The sequence below is a fragment of the Macaca mulatta genome, chromosome 1 (genome assembly GCF_049350105.2).
Source record: "Macaca mulatta isolate MMU2019108-1 chromosome 1, T2T-MMU8v2.0, whole genome shotgun sequence".
Taxonomy (NCBI): domain Eukaryota; kingdom Metazoa; phylum Chordata; class Mammalia; order Primates; family Cercopithecidae; genus Macaca; species Macaca mulatta.
In genome coordinates, this window is record NC_133406.1 from 82755430 (window position 1) to 82776444 (window position 21015).

Sequence of the window (21015 nt, forward strand, 5' to 3'; positions counted from 1 at the left end):
AAAGGTATGGAGAAACTAGAAGTTTCATACATTGCAGGTGATAATGCAAAATGGTACAGTCACTTTGGAAAACTGGCAACTACTTTTAAAGTTAAATACTCACCGGGCCGGGCGCAGTGGCTCACGCCTGTAATCCCAGCACTTTGGGAGGCCGAGGCGGGCGGATCACAAGGTCACGAGATCAAGACCGCGGTGAAAACCCGTCTCTACTAAAAATACAAAAAATTAGCGGGGCGCAGTGGCGGGTGCCTGTAGTCCCAGCTACTCGGGAGGCTGAGGCAGGAGAATGGCGTGAACCCGGGAGGCGGAGCTTGCAGTGAGCCGAGATTGCACAACTGCACTCCAGCCTGGGCGACAGAGCAAGACTCTGTCTCAAAAAAAAAAAAAAAAAAAAAGTTAAATACTCACCATTTAATCCATCAGTTCCATTCCACATTATTCACCCATGAAAAATGAAAACAAGTCCACACAAAGACTTGCACCCAAGTGGTCAGAGAAGCTTTATTTGCAATTGCCAAAACCTGAAAACAATCCAAGTGTATATAAATAGGTGAACAGATAAGAAAAATTTGATATATATTTGATATATTCATGTATTAGAATAGCATGCAGCAGTAAAAAACAAACAAACAAAACCAAACAAAACCACTACTACATGCAACAATTGGGATAAATATCAAAAACATGTTGAACAAAAGAAGCCAGACACAAAGGAGTACCTACTATGTGATTCCATGTACTCATATGAAACTTGACAAGACAAATTTGATCTATAGCAACAATAACTAGACAGATTGTTTTCTGAAGCCAGGGATGGGAGGAGATTGGGATGGGTCACAAGGCATCTTTCTAGGACGGTGAAGTTTTCTATATTTTGTTTATGGAGGTAGTTACAAATATATATGAGTGTTTAAAACTCATCAAAATGAACAATTAGCATTTTTCTATATAAAAATTATGTTTCAATGCAAATGATTTTTTTTAAAAAACTAGCTGTTCTGTTTACTATTTGAAGGAAGGTATTAATAGAGATATCCTGTCTGTACCATAGTTTCCTCAAAGGTAAGTTAGGGATAATATTATTACCCTACCTAGAATGGTTGTGGAATTAAGTTAATCATTGCAAAGCTGTTTCTTAATTTTATTTTTTGTCTTTTTGAAAAGTTTTATTGCAAATGAACAAGTGCATCATGAAATCTTTGCCCATGCCTATGTCCTGAATGGTATTGCCTAGGTTATCTTCCAGAGTTTTTACAGTTTAGGGTTTTACATTGTTGTGTATATTTATATTGTTGTATATATTTATAGGGTACAAAGTGATATAATGATTTATGAACATAAGGAATAATTAAGCTAATTAACATAACCATCATCTCAAATACTTATCATTTTTATGATAAAGACATTTGAAATTTATTCTCTTGGTGACTTTGAAATGTGCAATACACTATTATTAAATATATTCACCATGCTGTGCAATGCATCTCAAAAAAAAAAAAACACACACACACACAAATCTTACTCCTTCCATCTGAGGCTTTGTACCCTTTGACCATCATTCCATTTCCCCCACTCATAGCCTTTAGTAAACACCATTCTCCTCTCTTTTATGAGTTCCACTGTTTGAGATTCCACATATAATTGAGAACATGTGATATTTGTCTTTCAGTGCCTTGCTGTGCCTAGCTTATTTTATTTAGTGTGTCTTCCAGTTCCATCCATATTGACACAAATGACAGATTGAATTTCTTCTTTAAAGCTGAATAGTATTTTATTGTGTACATATAATACCTTTTGTTTGTCCATTCATCTCTTGATAGACAGGTAGTGTCCATAAGTGTCCATAAGTGAATAGTGCTGAAAGGAACATGCAAGTGCAGACATCTCTGAAGTACTTGTTTCAGATCTTTTGGGTAAATACCCAGAAGTGAGATTGTTGGATCATGTGGTAATTCTATTTTTAGTTTTTTGAGGAACCTCCATACAGTTTTCCAAAAGGGCAGTATGAAATTATATTCCAAACAACAGTGTTCAACTGTCCTCTTTTCTCCAAATCCTTGCCACATGTACTTTCATCATTTTGATAATAGCTATTCTGATAGATGTAAGGTGATGACTCATTGTGATTTTAACTTGAATTTCCCTAGTGATTAGTGGTATTGAGCATTTTTTTTTCATATATCTGTTGGCCATTTGTATGTCTTCTCTTGAGACATATCTACTTTTTATTGGATTGTTTATTTTCTTTCTGTAAAGGTATTTGAGTTGCTTATAAATTATCCCCTTATCAGATGTATAGCTTGCAAAATATTTTCTCCAAATTCATAGGCTGTCCCTTCAGTCTATGAATTGTTTCCTTTGGTTTGCAGAAGATTTTTAGTTTGATGTAATCCTATTCATCTCATTTTGCTTTTGTTGCTTGTGCTTTCAGGGTCATATCCAAGAAATCATTGCTTAGACCAACATCATGGAGCTTTGCCCCTGTCTTCTTCTAGAAGTTTTACAGTTTTCAGTCTTCATTTTTTAATTTTTAATTTAATTTTATTATATATTTTTATTTCAATAGTTTTGGGGTACAAGTGATTATTGGTTACATGGATAAGTTCTTTAGTGGTGATTTCTGAAATTTTGGTGCACCTATCAACTGAGCAATATACACTGTACCCAATATGTAGTCTTTTATCTCACACCGCCCTCCTACCCTTCCCACCTGAGTCCCCAAAGTTTATTATATTGTTCTTATGCCTTTGCATCCTTATAGCTTAGCTCCCACGTATAAGTGAGAACATATGATACTTGGTTTTCCATTCCTGGGTTACTTCACTTAGAATAATGTACTCCAGCTCCATCCAAGTTTCTGCAAAAGACATTGTTTTGTTCCTTTTTTATAGTTGAGTGGTATTCCATGATGTGTATATACCGCATTTAATTTACCCACTTATTGGTTGATGGGCACTTAGATTGTTTCCATATTTCTGCAATTGTAAAATGTGGTGCTATAAACGTGTGTACATGTGTCTTTTTTTAACTTTTAAGTTCAGGGGAACGTGCAGAACGTGCAGATTTGTTACATAGGTAAACGTGTCAAAGGAGTTTGTTATACAGATTATTTAATCAGCCTTGTATTAATCCATTACTTATTTTTCCTTACTCTCTCCCTCCTCCCACTTTCCACCCTCCAATAGGCCCCAGTGTGTGTTGTTCCCCTCTATGTGTCCATGTGCTGTCATCATTTAGCTCCTACTTACAAGTGAGAACATGTGGTATTTGGTTTTCTATTCCTGCATTAGTTTGCTAAGGATAATGGCCTCCAGTTTCATCCATGTCCCTGCACAGAATATGATCTCATTCTTTTTATGGCTGCATAATATTCCATAGTATATACATACCATGTTTTCTTCAGCTAGTCTATCACTGATGGGCATTTAGGTTGATTCCATGTCTTTACTATCGTGAACAGTGCTGCAATGGATATATGCATGCATGTGTCTTTATAATAGAATGATTTATATTCCTTTGCATATATACCCAGTAATGGCATTGCTGGGTCAAATGGTAGTTCCATCTTTAGGTCTTTGAAGAATCGCCACACTGTCTTCCACAATGGCTGAACTAATTTACACTCTCATCAACAGTGTATAAGTATTCCTTTTTCTCCACAACCTCACAGGCATCGGTTATTTTTTGACTTTTTAGTAATCGCCATCCTGACTGGTATTAGATGGTAGCTCATCTTTGAAATCTTTGCCCGTGCCTATGTCGTGAATGGTATTGCCTAGGTCATCTTCCAGGGTTTTTATAGTTTGGGGTTTTACATTTAAGTCTTTAATTCATCTTGAGTTAAATTTTGTATATGGCATAAGGAAGGGGTTCAATTTCAATCTTCAGCATGTGGCTAACCAGTTATCCCAGCACCATTTATTGAAGAGGGAATCCTTTCCCCATTGCTTCTCTTTGTCAGGTTTGTCGAAGATCAGATAGTTGTAGGTGTGTGGTCCTATTTCCTGGTTTTCCATTCTGTTCCCTTGGTCTACGTGCCTGTTCTTGTACCAGTACCAGAAGGTTGTTTCTGAGCTATTTTTCAAAGAATCTGTTCTGAAAGTTCTGTTTATTCATCCTCTTTCTGGCTGCTGCTTATCCTGGGTGTATTTATATTTCCTGAGGGTTTTGGTAGCTTCCCTTTATGTGGTTAAATAAAATACTTTTTTTTTATTATTATGCTTTAAGTTCTAGGGTACGTGTGCACAACGTGCAGGTTTGATACATAGGTATACATGTGTCATGTTGGTTTGCTGTACCCATCAACTCATCACTTACATTGAGTATTTTTCCTAATGCTATCCCTCCCCCAGCCCCTCACCCCCACAAAGGCCCCAGTGTGTGATGTTCCCTGCCCTGTGTCCAAGTTGGAAATCATCATTCTCAGCAAACTGTCACAAGGACCGAAAACCAAACACCACATGTTCTCACTCATAGGTGGGAATTGAACAGTAAGAAAGTACTTTCTATTTTTAGCTTGTAAGAGTTTTTTATTGTAAATGAATTTTATCAAATGCTTATTCATTACATCTATTGAGATAATCTTGCAGTTTTCCTTTAACCTTTTTCTGTGGGGAGTTATATTAATTGACTTTCTAAGGGTAATCTCACATCCAAATTGATACATTTACCTTACCAGCATGTGCATACACATGCATACATATTATTTTTAAGGTTTTTGTATTTATGTTCATAAGTGAAAGTTATCTATAATTTTCTTTTACCATCCTTATCTGGTTTTGGTATCAATATGTTGCTAGTGTCATAAATGAAGTTTGGGTATATTTTACCTTTTTATATTCTCTTGGTTTATATGAGATTGGAATTATTTCGTTGTTTGTGATATAAATATGTATTTTAAAATTTGGGGGGCATTTGATTAGTATCTGTATTGCAGTCTAAATAGTTATGTTTACTCAGTCTACTGACATGATCATTCTTGGTGCACCTTCCATGTGCCAGGTACATTATAAGTCCATTACTAAATTATTTTATTTGATCTCCAAAGTACAGATGAGGACAATAAGTTTATTAGAATAAAGCTATTTGCTGAGGTTCATGCAGTTAGTAAATACTGAGGCTGGGATCAAAAATAAGTTTCTCTGATTTTAAGGCCTCCAATATAAACTCTGTGGCAAAGAGACACACACATACCCCATAATAAAATTTCTGATGGATTAACAATGGTAATCTCTCGGTAATGGAATAATAGTTGACCATCTGATAAACTTTTCCATCTTATAAACTTTTGTGTATTGTGATTTTTGCATGAACATTTACTTTAATATCACATTAGACACACACATATATGAAATTAATTCAAGGCTGTGAAGATTAAAAATTGAACTGACTTTCATACCAAAATTACATAAAATTATGCAGGCATACTCCTTAAGAGCTCTTGAAACATGAAAAAATATGACAAAATTGTAATTCCAGCACAGAAATGCAATTACTTCAAGCATTTTATGGAGTAATTTATATACACCTTTGAAAAGTATGGAGGTTATAAATATAATAGATATAAGTATGGTGGAAAATAATGAGATCTGGAATCAATTTGGGTTTGAATCACAGTTCTGTAACTTACTACATTTCTGATCTTGGTACAATAAATCCCTCTAAGACTGAGTTTCCTCCTGTGCAAATTAGAAAAAAATACTTAATTAGGAAATATGCTATCTGAATAAAGTATGATCATGTACCTAAAGAACCTATCACATACATGCTCAAAAAGTTGTAGCAATTATTATGCACCGTTCACATTTCAGTCATAATTTGCCATTTATATTACATTTCTTAAAAATTGTTATTCACAATTTACTTATTTTATGTCTTAATAGCATTTATTTTATATGTGGGATACATTCAAGTGCCTTTTGTTAACAGTAGAAGGATTTGGTCATGTTAATGTCCCAGTACTTAAATAATACTTAGAATTATGTCTAGATTATGTGATATGGTTTGGCTCTGTGTCCCCAGCCAAATCTCATGTCAAATTGTAATCCCCACATGTTGAAATGGGGGCACTGGTGAGAGGTGGTTGAATCATAGGGGTGGACTTCCCCCTTGCTGTTCTCGCAATGGAGTTCTCAGGAGGTCTGGTTGTTTGCTGTTCTTGCAATGGACCTCTCAGGAGGTCTGGTTGTTTGAGAGTGTGTAGCACTCCCACATTCATTCTCTCTCTCTCTCTCTCTCTCTCTCTGTCTCTCTCTTTCTCTCCTCTTTTCTTCCTTGGTAAGATGTGCTTGCTTCCCCTTCACCTTCTGCCATGATTGTAGATTTCCTGAGGCCTCCCAGCCATGCTTCTTGTACAGCCTATGGAACTGTGAGTCAATTAAACCTCTTTTCTTCACAAATTACCCAGTCTCAAGCAGTTCTTTATAGCCGTGTGAGAACAGACTAATATATGATGTTTTTATTATTGTTTGAAATTAGACTTATATAAGTAAGAGAAATTAAAAAGAATAATTAGTCTTCCAAAATGGTGAAAAGTCATTACACAATTATAATTGACATGTTGATTTCAGGTTGTGGAATCATCATTGCAGCAGCTGGAATGTGATCCCACTGAAATAGAAGAATTCGTGGAGCATTTTATTTTTTTGAATACAATTTCCTCAAAAATATCTAAATTAGAAAAAGAGTACTTAACAATTTCTCAGCTATATTCTGTTGTAACCCATCACCAGATCCATATTTCAGAAGAGCAAATTGCAATATTCCAAGTTCTTCATATTAAGTTTAGTCAACTAAAATCATCTATGAAGTTAAGTATAGTAAATAAAGACACTGCTTTAACTAAATTCAGAGATAACTTGGAAGCATGTATCAGTGGTCTACGTGTTGATGTTAGCAATTTAAAAGCCAAGGTAAGTTTTTAGGTTTTTTCGGATTTTTAAAATTAAAAACTTGACCTTAGTCTCATAAGTCCAGGCATTTGGGTATTTGCTTTCAGTGGAATTTTGGCTAAACAATTTAATACAAGTATTCTTAAACTGGGATTCACAGACAGAATTTTGGTGATTTGTGAATTTGAATGGGAAGTAAAATTACATCTCCATTTTCACTAATTTCTAACTGGAACTTAGCATTTTCTCAACTATGAGTGAATGTAGGGAACAAACAGCAGCATGGCTGGTGACTTTTACCATAGGCTTCAAGAGACTGCCAAATGGGCTCATGGCATAAAAAGGACTAAAACCCCCTGAAATCTTTCTGGGCCAGTCTTTATCTTTGTCTGGGCAAAATGGTAATGATAGTTCCAATTTCACTCACTTATCAGGTAAAAGCCTAGATTATGTACAAAAATGCTTTCACTGCCAGTAAAACAGGTATGTTCTAGACATACTGATTTCTCTTAGAAAGTCCTACTCTTATTTTTTAGATAAGAGCTCCTCTTTTGTTATGTGCTGGTACTCAAGTGTCAACGGCAATGGAAATGATCCAGACTCTCTCAGGGGAAGCTGCAAGTTTAACTAACAAAGCTAAAGCATATTCAAGCTATCAGGATTGTTTCAGTGATTCTCAATCTCATATGCAGTCTATTAATGTGGAAGAAATTACACAGATTGTGCTTTCAGAGATCTCTGACATTGAATGTGACTTGACTTTGAGGAAGAAATTATGGGAAGCACAAGAGGAGTGGAGGCAAGCCTCTTCGGAATGGAGGAATTGTTCTCTTCAAAGTATTGATGTTGAATCCGTACAAAAAAATGTTTCAAAACTGATGCACATAATCTCGGTATTAGAAAAAGGTAAAAATGTGTTTCTCAACTTTTCCCACCTAGATCTATGTACCAAATGGCCTTTGGACATCAAGAGCATTGTCCTTGGCTTGTTTCTTTACCTGTTCTCAGGAGGTTGACCATTATGGCTAGAGCTACAGTACAGGAGTATAGGTAGGAATTTTATTGAAGCAAAAAAGAGATTAAGTCCTTGTCAAAAAAGTTTTATTAAGTAATTAACAATTTTTATGTCCTTTAAAAGTTGGTTCCCTGCATAGAACCCCAGCTACCTCACCCTGAGTATGGCCCTTCTTAGGGCACTAGTCGGAGATGTTTTGATGATAAAGGACCATCTGCATAATCATTATCTTTAGGGCAGTGGGTAAACAGTGTAATTTTTAGAGGTTTATTTTATTTTAATTATCAAATTTGAAATCTTGCCAATGCAAAGATACTGCTTTTTGTGAGAGCATTTCTGTAAGATCATATCCCTTTCCAAAAGGGAGATGTTGTTTCACCTGGCCAAGAGAATATCTTTGTATTTTTTTTAAAGACTTCTCCCCTATCACTCAGCTATACCTTAAACTAAAATTTCTTCTCCAGAAAATCCAGAAAAACACTTTATTTCAGTTGTTTTAAAATTATGTAAGAAATATAACAATAGCACAGAAGTTTAGAAAAGAGAGTAATTGGGGGCAAATTGCAGTCTCTTTAACATAACACTCATTGTGTGCATCCCCTCTTAATATTTTGTTATATACATGCTTCGGAGAACAGTAAAGTAACAACTAGATGATACCTTCTTTTACCCATGGTTCCCCAGATAAAATCTTGCTGTTTGCCAAAGTCTAGACTGGCAAAACTAAAGTTACACTCTTGATCTTCTATTTAATCAGGTCTTAAAAACATATTACTATTTAATATGGCTTTATAAAAGAAGCCCCATGTATACAAATTGGTTTTTTGAGTGTATGGGTGAAGTTTTCAGTTCTCCTGAGTCTCTAACTTTGGCCCCCTCCTGTTTCTTTTACAAGTTGAGTAAAAAGGTTGTAAGAGTTGAATCTTCCACTCCATAGGTTTTGAATCCTGTACTTCAGTGGTTTGTCAGTGGCAGAGGACAGACTAGTGCTGGTCTGTGGCAAAGCTGTCACCTACATTTCCTACATTTTGGTGTTAAAGTATTTTTTAATGAAATCGTAGTGATGGTATATTTTTTCCCTTGATGTTCTTCCCTACTTACCAAAACTTTAAAAAACCCAAACCAGCTGAGTACAGTGGCCCATGCCTGTAATCACAGCACTTGGGGAGGCTGAGGTGGGCGGATCATTCAAGGCCAGTAGTTTGAGACCAGTCTGGGCAACACAGCAAGACCTCATCTTGCTATGTTAAGATGTTATTTAAATAAATAAATACCCAGAATCTATGACAGTCTTCTGAATGTTTGTGCTGTGTGTGTGTTTGTGTGTGTGTGCTCACGTGTGTGTGCATGTGCATGTGTATCCATTTGTCTGTATATTTATCATGTCAGGGAAAATCTGGGAAACCTGTGGTAGCTGGCCACTCCTGGTATCAAATTTTCTAAGATAATTTGGTTGTGATAGTTGGGCTTTAGTCACCAGTCCTTATAACTATTTCTCTTTATTTTAATGCATAGTTGATTCTCATGGAAGGGTGATGTTGATAAAGCTCACTGCTTCATGTTATTTTAATGTAGTTTAATAATTGATAAAGTAGTGTTTAACAAATTTGAAAGAAAAAAATCTTTTCTCAATTTTTTTGTTTAAAAAATATAATGAACATATTGTAAGCCTACTGACCCATTGTCATTTATAGGTTTACCTAAAAGCGATATGCTGACACATCTTAAGCAAGTGGTAACAGAGTTTAAACAAGAGCTGCCTATCATTATAGCTCTGGGAAATCCCTGTCTCAAGCCAAGGCATTGGGAGGCTCTCCAGGAGACTATTGGGAAGTCAGTTACCCTTGATAAAAACTGTAAAGTAGAGATACTTCTAGCTCTCAAGGTAAATAAAAATGGTTTTTTAAAAAAATAGGTTGAAATACCAGATGGGCCAATTTTAAATAGGCAAGTAAATATACAATGAATAGGAATTAGGAAAGGAAGTTTATGAGTGCCTGGGAAAATAATAGTACGTTTGTAGAATAATAGGTGATAGGAAATTATTTAATTGGAGATATTGGGTAAGGTATTAATTATTCCATTATTATTTAGGTGATTAAAAAACAGTAATACTGGTTTTCATGTATGACAAATGAAATTAGTCCTTCATTATTTAACAGTACTACTAATACAGAACACATTTTATAGGAATGGAAATATCAAAACCACTGTATTCATTATATGTAAAATGAAAATATGTTAAGACATGTAAGAATTGCCCTACCTTAACATATATATAACTTGACATTATATTTAAAATGCATAATAAACAACTATTTGACTTTCCATGTAAGTTTTATAATAAAAAATACTTTTTTCAATTTTTCCATGATTAAAAATGTTCTATTTTCATGCCTAACTTGCAATAAGCTTCATTTATGTTTAATGTTTCATGGCTGACAACATATAATGTAATCAAAACACGTATTTTATTCCTGTAATTCTCTACTAAATAGTCTGTTGTAATGAGGAACATGGGCACTTTTTTTTTAAGAATTTCAAAAGAAGATTTTTTTAAAAAACAACTTTCATTTTTAAAAATTAGGTTATTTTTTATCACCAGCCCTAATCTCGACTTTCTCCTGAACTCCAAATTCACATATGCAATTTCCTATGTCAAAAACGTATCAAAACATGTCAAAAACATTCACCTTTCATTCTCCATCTCCAAATTCTACTCTTCCTCTGTGTTTCTTATCTCAGTTGATGGTAGCTCCATTCTTCCAATTGTTTACACTAAAAATCATGAAATAATTCTGAATCTTCTTCATAATATTCATCGTATCTAAATATCTCATTTTAGAGCCTCCTAACTGATATACATGCCAAGGGGAATTCAGCAAGGTAGCTAGATGATATCAGAGCATAAGAGCAAATACCAACAGATGAATTTATTTCAAATCAGCATGCATAAAATCTAGCACAATTTTAGTTGTATTTTTATTTCCAGTCTTGGGTTATTGGAACTATTCTTGGGTAAAGTTAGATAAAGGGTGAGAATTTTTCAGACTAAATGTAGCAGCAAGCTATAAAAGTTAGGGTAGATAGGTACATATGGTAGCAGCTGGTGGCCTACATGGGGATGGTGGCCTGTAATAACTCAGAGGGTTCCAATCAGCTATTACATGTCTAACATTAATAGATAGTTTACAAAGGAAGTCCTATGCATTTTTTAGAGGGCCCCAATTAGGACAGTTTGACATGTGAACAAAAGTGAGCAAGGTCTTCAGCCTTTGAAATACTGCAGTGAGGAGTTAGAGGAACTCCTTCTTCTTCTTGAAGATAATTGTAATAATAGAAGGGATAAGAAGGCAATCAGCTGGTAATTTCAAGTGAACTCTAAGAGTTCCTGGATGATTTTGGTCATCCTGTAGAAATTTGACAATGTATCCAGTATAATGTAGATGCCAAAATGGACAGGATTTGGCCCAGAAACTCAGTCTTCATTTATTAAAACTTGCATTTTGGAGGATTGATCCAGAGGTGGTGGTCATGCTGCAAGACTTTCCAAGATAGGTCATATTAGAAGTTTTATTAAATGAATAAAGTATGATGGCTTGCAGTTATATGACAACCATTTTGTCCAAGATGTTGTGCAGGCTCTGAAAAACCTACCACATGAAAAGCATTTCATGAAGTAAATTAAGAGCAAGAGCTCAATGGTATGCATGTGATGAACACTTATCAATCATTTTATGGTTGATAATTTTCACTTTGGAAAGCCATATGCTTTATAATGAAGTTAGATAATTAATTACAACCGTCAAGATTCAGCTGAAACCACCCAGCTATTATCAAGTCAGTTGGAAGATCTGACTATTTGTCAGTCAGGTCCCATACTTTGACCATAAAGACTTGACAAGGCTAGATTCACTTCACTGAAATTTTGCTTTACACGTTATCAGTGTCTGGATTTAGTTTTTAGCAATCTCAGAATGTTAGCATTAGGCACGAACTTTGATGGTTCTATAGTTCTTTATCTGCCTTTGACTGAATAATCTATGTCAAAAGGTAGGCTTCTTTTCCAAAACTGTTACTTAAGGCCATAAGAAGTAACTGATCCCACCATCCTTATAATTCATCTTTGGCAAGCATATAAGAGAAATGATGAAAACTAGTCATATCTATTCATAATCCCCACTGAGTTGCGTTACTAAAACATAGGGATTGGGCATTATTCTTTAACACCATGGAGATGACATACAGGAATGGTGGCAGAGTCTTACCTACCAGCTATAAAACAATAAGCCCAACTAGTTAATTCTAAGATGTGTAGATGAGAAGGTCTCTGAGTATATTATAGTGAGTGACTCTGGAGATCTTATATCAGGATCTTGTCCTATAGGAATTGCAGGGTAGTGCACATGGTAAGAAGGTCTGTATATACTCCACTAATGTATTTTAAGAAACATGTATCCTGAAAGAAATGAGGCAAAGAAATGGAAGCCATGGAAATTGGGATCCATCAGAATTGCATTCTCTTACATGAATATATCCCAAGAATATTGTAGAGAGTAAAAGCATGTCACAAAGTAATTCAGCAGTTGGCATTAGGGCAGAGGAAAGAATGCTGAAGGAAATAATACCACCTACATGTATACAGAAGGTATATACTCTTTATAACTGGCTAGAATCAGAGGAAAGTTGGAAATTTTCACTGATTATGAAAAACGTGAAATAGGATGATTTTAAAGTGCAAAGGGATATGTCATGAAGGTTAGACCATAAAGTTGCTGGTAAGGATGTAAACCTAACTGGAATTAGATCTTCAATATTTTTGATGTGCCTTTCAAAACATGCATTTAAAATTTCCATTTTAGACATATCAGGAATTATTTGCTATACTGGATACTAAAGAATAATTTGTTCATTTTAGATGTTTCAGTATGAAAATGAAATAAATGATATGTCAACTTCAGCAACTAATGAAGCTGCTCTTGAAAAAATGCTATTTAAGATTATTGATTATTGGAACATTACTCCTTTGCATTTAGTTCTTCACCACACAGAGATTTACTCTATCTTCATAATACCATCTATAGATGACATATCAGCTCAGTTAGAAGAGTCTCAAGTCATACTTGCAACAATTAAAGGATCTCCCCACATTGGGCCCATTAAGGTAAGTATTATGGCAAAGGAAAAATGTTTTCTTTTTCCATAGTTTTATTATTTTAATCTTTTGCAGTCTACAGTTTGCCTTTGAATTGTATAAATCATTCATGTACTTATATAAAAATTACATTGAATATTTACTAGTTTGAATACCAAAAATAACTTTTCGTGGAAGCCTTAATTGTTCATGAGGAAATGTCAAAGTTTAATTTTGGCAGAAAAGATAAATTTAGATCATAGAAAAATACGACCTTATTACCGTGACTTTTATCACCAGTGTACAGTGTTCCCTGATAGTCCCTCACTGTGCAACCCCACATCTGGTAATATACCTAATAATTATTTTCAGAGTAAAGAAACTTTAACATGACATGTAATAAAATAGAGATAGTAAGTAGCAAAATTAACATAATCATATACACACATATATGTACGTGCATCTATATAAATAGATGGGGAGAGAGAGAAAGTATATACACAACAAAGGGAACTCACATTATTTGTAGGATTTAGGGAAAATGTCAGTTAACTGAAACTTTGAGGGAAAAAACTCAATAAATTACAGAATAAAGTAAACCCAATACACTTTATTCTTTAATCACATGCAGTACAAAAGAAATGAACAGCAGAAAAACAGCAAAAACGGCAGACAAAACAAAACACCCAAAACAATAGAAATTTAAAAGCAACCATCAGAATATACAGAAAATGTAATCTAATTTTTTTAAATTTAAAAGTAAGGAACAGGAGAAAATCACGTTTCAAACCTGTCACAATTGGCTAGAGCCCTACGAAAATGAATGTTTAAGCATTAAATGCCTCCATTAAAAATGAAAAGTGAATTTAATAAATGATAAATAAGCACATTCAAGAAACTGAAAAGAACAACAACAACAACACACACACACACACACACACACACACACACACACAGCCTTCTACTTCTAAGCAAGATGGAGTATAGGGACCAGATTTACCATCTGTCTTAGTCTACTTAGTGTTGCCTTAACAATACCACACACTAGATGATTTATAACAAAAAGAAATTTATTTGGCTTACGGTTCTGGAGGCTGGGAAGTCCAAGATCATGGGGCTGGCATCTTGCCAGGGCCTTTGTGCTGCATTATTATCTTATGGTGGAGGCAGAAGAGCAAGTGAAAGCACAAGATGGAGAGAGAAAGGGGGCTGAATTCCCACAATAACTAATCCATCCCTGTGATAATGGCAGTAATCTATCCATTAGGGCAGAGCCCTCATTATCTAATAACCTCTTAAAGACCCCAGATGTCACCACTGTTATAATGGCAATTGAATTTCAATATGGGTTTTGGAGGGGACATTCAAACCATAGCACCAGCTTGCCTGAAATAGCCGAATCAGACTAGACAAAATATATGGAACAATGGTTTTTGGGACACTGGACATCAGGCAATGAAGGACAAGGATCCCTGAGAGATGAGAAACACCCAAGGTAAGCCCTACGATTCTACCAACTTATCTTCTTGAGTTTCCAGACCTTGGAGAGGGGAGATAGGGAGGAATACAGGCAGAGCCTGGCAGACTTCTGATATGAGGAGATGCTGTTGAAGGTCTGGAGAACCAATGTAGGCTACAGTATTTAGGATAAACTACCAGGGAAGATAAAGCTGCAGAGACAGAGATCTTCATAGATTTGTGGTGGGTCCCTACACAAGCATTCAGTAGACCCAATCAATGACACGTGAAACTGCCAGAGGTCAGGGAAGCAACTACTTGAGAAAATTAGAGGGAACAATGCCTGGTGCTCACATGGGGCTGGGAATAGTGCCTGCATGCACAGTCGGAACAGAAAGCCTCATAATTCATAAGCACTCAAAGAGTCTTGCCACAGTAATATGGAATAACTAGTCCTGAATTAAATGTTGCTCTTGTCCTCCCTAATAGATCTTAAAAGCAAGACCTAAAATGATGAAACTGTAAGTAATTTAACTGCACCCAGATCAAAGCTCAAGACTATAGAAATATAATAATATCCAGTACCCAATAAGACAAAATGTACAATTTCTAGAATGCCATCAAAGATTAGTAGACATGCAAAAAAGAACCAAAAATAGAACTCATGATGAAAATTTAACCAATGTAAATTGAATCTGAACTGACACAGTTATTAAAATTAGAGAAAAGGACATTAAAATGATTATATATTTATTCCATATATTAAAAAAGTTTAGAGAGAGGTACAAATATAAAAAATACCAAAATTAAACCTCTAGAGATGAAAACATTTACAATGTCTGAAGTGAAAAATACATTGGAGGAAATTAACACAGATTAAACAGTGCAGAAGAAAAGATTGGTGAATTTAAAAATATAACATGGGAAATGATTCCACATGAAACATAGGGAGAAAGAGAAATGTCAAAAATGAAAAGAGCATCAGTGAGCTGTGGGAAAGCTTCAGGCAACCTACTAGATAAATAGTTGGCGTTCCGCAAGAGGAGGAGTGAGACGGAGAAACAGAAAAAATTACTGAGAAAATAATGACCAGAAATTTTCCAAGTGTATTGAAAACCATAAAGCCATAGATTTACACTCATTACATTCTTAAGCACAAGAAACATCATAATTTCTCAAAACCAGTGGGGAAAATAGACAAATGACCAATACTAGGAATAGAAGAGGTGATATTACTACAGATTCTGTAGATATTAAAAGATAAACTGAAATATTAAAAACAACTTTAAGTTAATAAATTTAAGTACTTAAATGGGCAAATTCCTTAAAATACGCAAATTAATAAAGCTTGTTCAAGAAGAAATGGATAACTGGAATAACTATAATATGTACTAAAGATATAGAATTGATAGTTAAAAACGGTTTAAAACTTTTCTACAAGGAATAGTCTTGACCCAGATGGCTTGTGCAAAACTTTTATGAAAAAAATAATATCAGTTATGCACCAACTTTTTCAGAAAAGTGTGGAGAAAGGAATCCTCCGTAACACATTCTGTGAGGCCAGTATTACCCTGACACCAAAGCAAGACCAAGATATTATAAGAAAACAGGCTGGGTGCGGTGACTCACGCCTATAATCCCAGCACTTTGGGAGGCCGAGGCAGGCGGATCACCTGAGGTCAGGAGTTTGAGACCAACCTGGCCAACATGGTGAAACCTCGTCTCTACTAAAAATACAAAAATTAGCTGGGTGTGGTGGGGGGTGCCTGTAATCCCAGCTGCTAGGGAGGCTGAGGCAGGAGAATCGCTTGAACCTGGAAGGCAGAGGTTGCAGTGAGCTAAGATCGTGTATTTGCACTCCAGCCTGGGCAACAAGAGCGAATCAAAAAAAAAAAGAAAAGAAGAAAAAAGAAAGAAAACAGCAGATTTAGAAAGGAGATATTAATAAAATAAAAAAACCCTAGAAATCAATAGCCCTCTTAAATATGGATGCAAACATTGTAAAGAAAAATGTCCAAATCAAGTCCATCAATATATAGAGAATGTTGTATTATTACCAAGAGAGATTAACTTGAGAAATGCAAGGTTGGTTTAACATTCAAAAATCAATCTATAATTTGCCATATTAAACATAAAAAGAAAAACCAGATGATATTCTCAGTACATGTTAAAAAAATTTTACAGAATTTCAACATTCATTCCTGATTAAAATATCTCTCAACAAATTAAGAATAGAAGATAACATTCTGAATAAAGAACATCTATGAAAAACATATTGTCCTTAATGGTGAAAGACTGAACACTTTTCCCCTAAGATCAAGAATAAGGATGTTCTCCCTTACCAATTCTATTCAGTGTTTTACTGGAGTTTCCAGCCAGTATACTGAAGTAAGAAAGAGAAATAAAAGATGTCCGGATTGAAAAAGAAGAAGTAAAATATTATTTATATTCAGATGCCATGATTACCTATGTAACAAAATGAAACAAAATTTACAAACAAACTAAACTTATTTTAGCAAGTTTGCAGGATACATGATTAGTATACAAAGTCAACTTCATTATATATACTGACATTGAGAAATAGCATAAAAATAAGATATATAAACCCGAGAAAAATATATAAGATCTGTACACAAAAAACTTCAAAACCCTGCAGAGAGAAATTAAAGAAGGCTTAAAAAAATGGAAGATACATTGTGTTCATCCATTGAAAGACCTAATAAACATGTCAAATATCACCAAATGGATCTCTAGATTCAATACAATCCTAATCAGAATCCTAGTAGACTACTTGTAGAAATTGACAAGCTGATTATACAATTCTTATGGAAATGTAAAGGTCCTAAAATAGTGTAAACAATTTTACAAAAGAAGAACAAAGTTGGAGTATTAAAACTACTTATTCAGAGGCTCATTATAAGGCCAGCATTATCCAAACAGGTTTTTTTTTTGGTTTAAAAAAAGACAAGAAAGACAGAGTACAGAAATAGACCCACATATGGACAACTGATTTTCAACAAATATGCAAAGATAATTCAGAGAAAAACCAGCCAATTTTTAAAGAAATGGGGCTAACATAATTGAACAATCATATGCAAAACAAACAAAAAACCCTTAAGCCACATCTTACAACATACACAACATTTAACACAAAAAAAGGATTATGGACTTAAATGCAAAACCTAAAACTATAAAACTATGAGAAAAAAACATAAGAGATATTTTTGTGACCTTGCTTTATGCAGATTTCTTCAATATGGCACCAAAAGCACTATCCATAGAAGGAAAATTTATGTATTAGATTTCATCAAAATTAAAAATGTGTGCCCCTAGAAAGACACTTTTAAGTGAACAAAAATACAAACCAGAGACTGGGAGAAAATATTTGTAAAGCATACATCTGATAAAGGACTTGTATCCAGAATATATAAAGAACTATCAAAATTCAATGATAAGAAAACAAAATAATCCTGTAAAGAAATGGGCAAAATATTAAAATAGAGACTTTACCAAAGTGGATATATGACTGGAAAAGAACACATTAAAAGATGTTTAACTACATTAGGGAGATGGTACTATCATGAGATACCACTACACACCTTAAGAAATGACTAATAAAAGATCATCCCAAGTGTTGGTGTGGATATTCAGGAATTAGAACTCTCACACACCGCTGTGCAGAATGTAAAATGTTACAAGCACTTAAAAAGTTAAAAATACATCTATCATATGATCCAGCTATTTCACTCCTAGGTATTTACCCAAGAGAAAGGAAAGCTAGGTTTATATAAAGACTTGTAAATGCAATGTTCATAGCAGTTTTATTTGTAACAGTAAAAACTGGAAACAGCCCAAGTGTACAACAGGTAAGTGATAAGCATTATCATACATGTATACATATACTTTGGAATACTACTTGGCATTAAAAAGGAAATTAAAAATAAAGGAAAAAGATTAAGAGTGAACAAAACCTTCAAGAAATATAGGATTATGTAAAGAGATCAAATCTATGACTCATTGGTGTTCCTGAAAGAGAGGCAGAGAAAGAAAACAACTTAGAAAACATATTTCAGGATATTGTTTATGAAAATTTCTTCAGCTTTACTAGAGGCCAACACTCAAATTCAGGAAACACAGAGAACCCCTGTGAGATACAGTACAAGATGACCATCCCCAAGACACGTAGTCGTCAGATTCTCCAAGTTGGAAATAAGAGAAAAAATGTTAAAGTCAGCTAGAGAGAAGGGGCAGCTCTACAAAGAAAACCCTATCAGGTTAAGAGCAGACGTCTCCGTAGAAACCCTACAAACCAAAAGAGATTGGGGCCTACATTCAGAATTCTTACAAAATAGAAATTCCGACCAAGATTTTCATATCCAGCCAAATTAGATTTCATAAGCAAAGGAGAAATAAGATCCTTTTCGGACAAGCAAATGCTGAGGGAATTTGTTACCACCAAACCTGCCTTAAAAGAGGTCCTGAAGGGAGCACTAAATAAGAAAAGGAAAGACTACTACTGGTCATTAAAATACACACTTAAATACATAGACCATTGACACTATAAAGCAACTACACAATCAAGTCTGAATAATACCCAGCGAACAACACAGTGACAATAAAATATACACATATCACTACTAACCTTGAATGTAAACAGTGTACCCCTATTAAAAGGCAAAGAGTGGCAAGTTGGATAAATAAGACCCAATAACGTACTGTCTTCAAGAGACCCATCTTAACTGCAATGACATCATAGGGTCAAAGAAAAGCATGGAGAAAAATCTACCAAGAAAACAGTAAACAGAAAAAAGCAGGAGTTGCTATTCTAATTTCAGACAAAAGCGACTTTAGAAACCAACAAAGATCAAAAAAGACAAAGAAGGGCTTTACATAATGGTAAAGGGTTCAATTCAACAAGAAGACCTAACTCTTCTAAATATATATGCACCCAACACAGGAGCATATGTAAAGCAAGATATATAGAGATATATAAAGCAAGTTCTTAAAGACCTAGGAAGAAACTTAGATAATGACACAATAATAGTGAGAGAATTCAATGCCCTGCTAACAGTATTAGACAGATTATTGAGGCAGAAAATTAACAAAGATATTTAGGACCTGAACTTTGCACTTGATCAAATGGACCTAATAGAAATCTACAGAACTCTTCACCCCAAAACAACAGAATGTACATTCTTCTCCTATGTACATGGCACAGAAAACAATTCTCAGCAAACTTAAAATAGTTAAATCGTACCAACCACACTCTCAGTCCACAGTGCAATAAAAATAGAAATCAATACTAAGAAAATTTCTCAAAACCATACAATTACATGGAAATTGAATAACCTGATCCTGAATGACTATTGGGTAAATAATGAAATTCAGAGAGAAATTAAGAAATTCTTTGAAACTAATGAGAACAAATATACAACATACCAGATATCTGGGATACAGCTAATGCAATGTTAACAGGGAAATTTATAGCACTAAACTCCCACATGAAAAAGAAAGAGCTCAAATTAACAATCTAAAACTCCCACATGAAAAAGAAAGAGCTCAAATTAACAACCTAACAATACAACCAGAGGAATTAGAGAAACAAGAGCAAACCAACCCCAAAGCTAGGAGAAGATAATAACCCAAATCAGAGCTGAACTGAAGGAAACTGAGATGTGGAAAGCCATCCAAAAGACTGAGTTGAGGAGTTGGTAATTTGGAAAAATTAAGATACACAGACTTCTAGCTACAGTCATAAGAAAAAAATAGAGAAGATCCAAATAAACGCAATTATAAATGACAAAGGGGACATTACCACTGATCTGACAGAAATACAAGAAACCTTCAGTGACTACTATGAACACCACTATGCACACAAACTAGAAACACCAGAAGGAAGAGATGAATTTCTGGGCGCATACAACCTCCAAAGACTGAACCAGGAAGAAATTGAATCATTGAACAGACCAGTAATGAGTTCAAAAATTGAATATGTAATAAAAAGCTCAAGAATAGATCACAGCCAAATTCCACCAGATGTATAAAGGAGCTGGTACCATTCCTACTGAAATGATTCCAAAAAGTTCAGGAGGAGGGACTTCTCCGTGACTCATTCTGTGATGCCAGAATCATCCTGATACCAAAACCTGGCAGAACACAATGAAAAAAAACTTCAGGCCAATATCCTTGACGAACATGGACATACAAATACTAGCAAACTGAATCCAGCAGCACATCAAAAAATCTAAGCCACTCTGATGAAGCAGACTTTATCCTAGGATGCAAAGCTGGCTCAACATACACAAATGAATAAATGTGATTTATCACATAGACAGAACTAAAAACAAAAATCACATGATTATTTCAATAGATGCAGAAAAAGCTTTTGATAAAATTCAACATTCCTTTATGTTAAAAACCCTCAACAAACTAGGCTTTCAAGGAACATACTTCAAAATAATAAAAGCCATATATGACAAACCCACAGCCAACATCATACTGTATAAACAAAAGCTGGA

The 21015-nt window shown here is 34.7% G+C and overlaps 1 protein-coding gene across 2 annotated transcripts in view; it reads left to right on the forward strand.

Moving 5' to 3' along the window:
• The window catches only part of DNAH14 (dynein axonemal heavy chain 14), a 497862-nt gene that overhangs the window by 120081 nt on the left and 356766 nt on the right, over positions 1–21015 (forward strand). For both annotated transcript variants that reach the window (XM_077938651.1, XM_077938650.1), the window contains exons 17-20: positions 6570–6911; positions 7427–7796; positions 9600–9790; positions 12824–13069. In XM_077938651.1, coding sequence (XP_077794777.1) covers positions 6570–6911; positions 7427–7796; positions 9600–9790; positions 12824–13069 — 1149 coding nt within the window. The remainder of the gene's footprint in view (positions 1–6569; positions 6912–7426; positions 7797–9599; positions 9791–12823; positions 13070–21015) is intronic.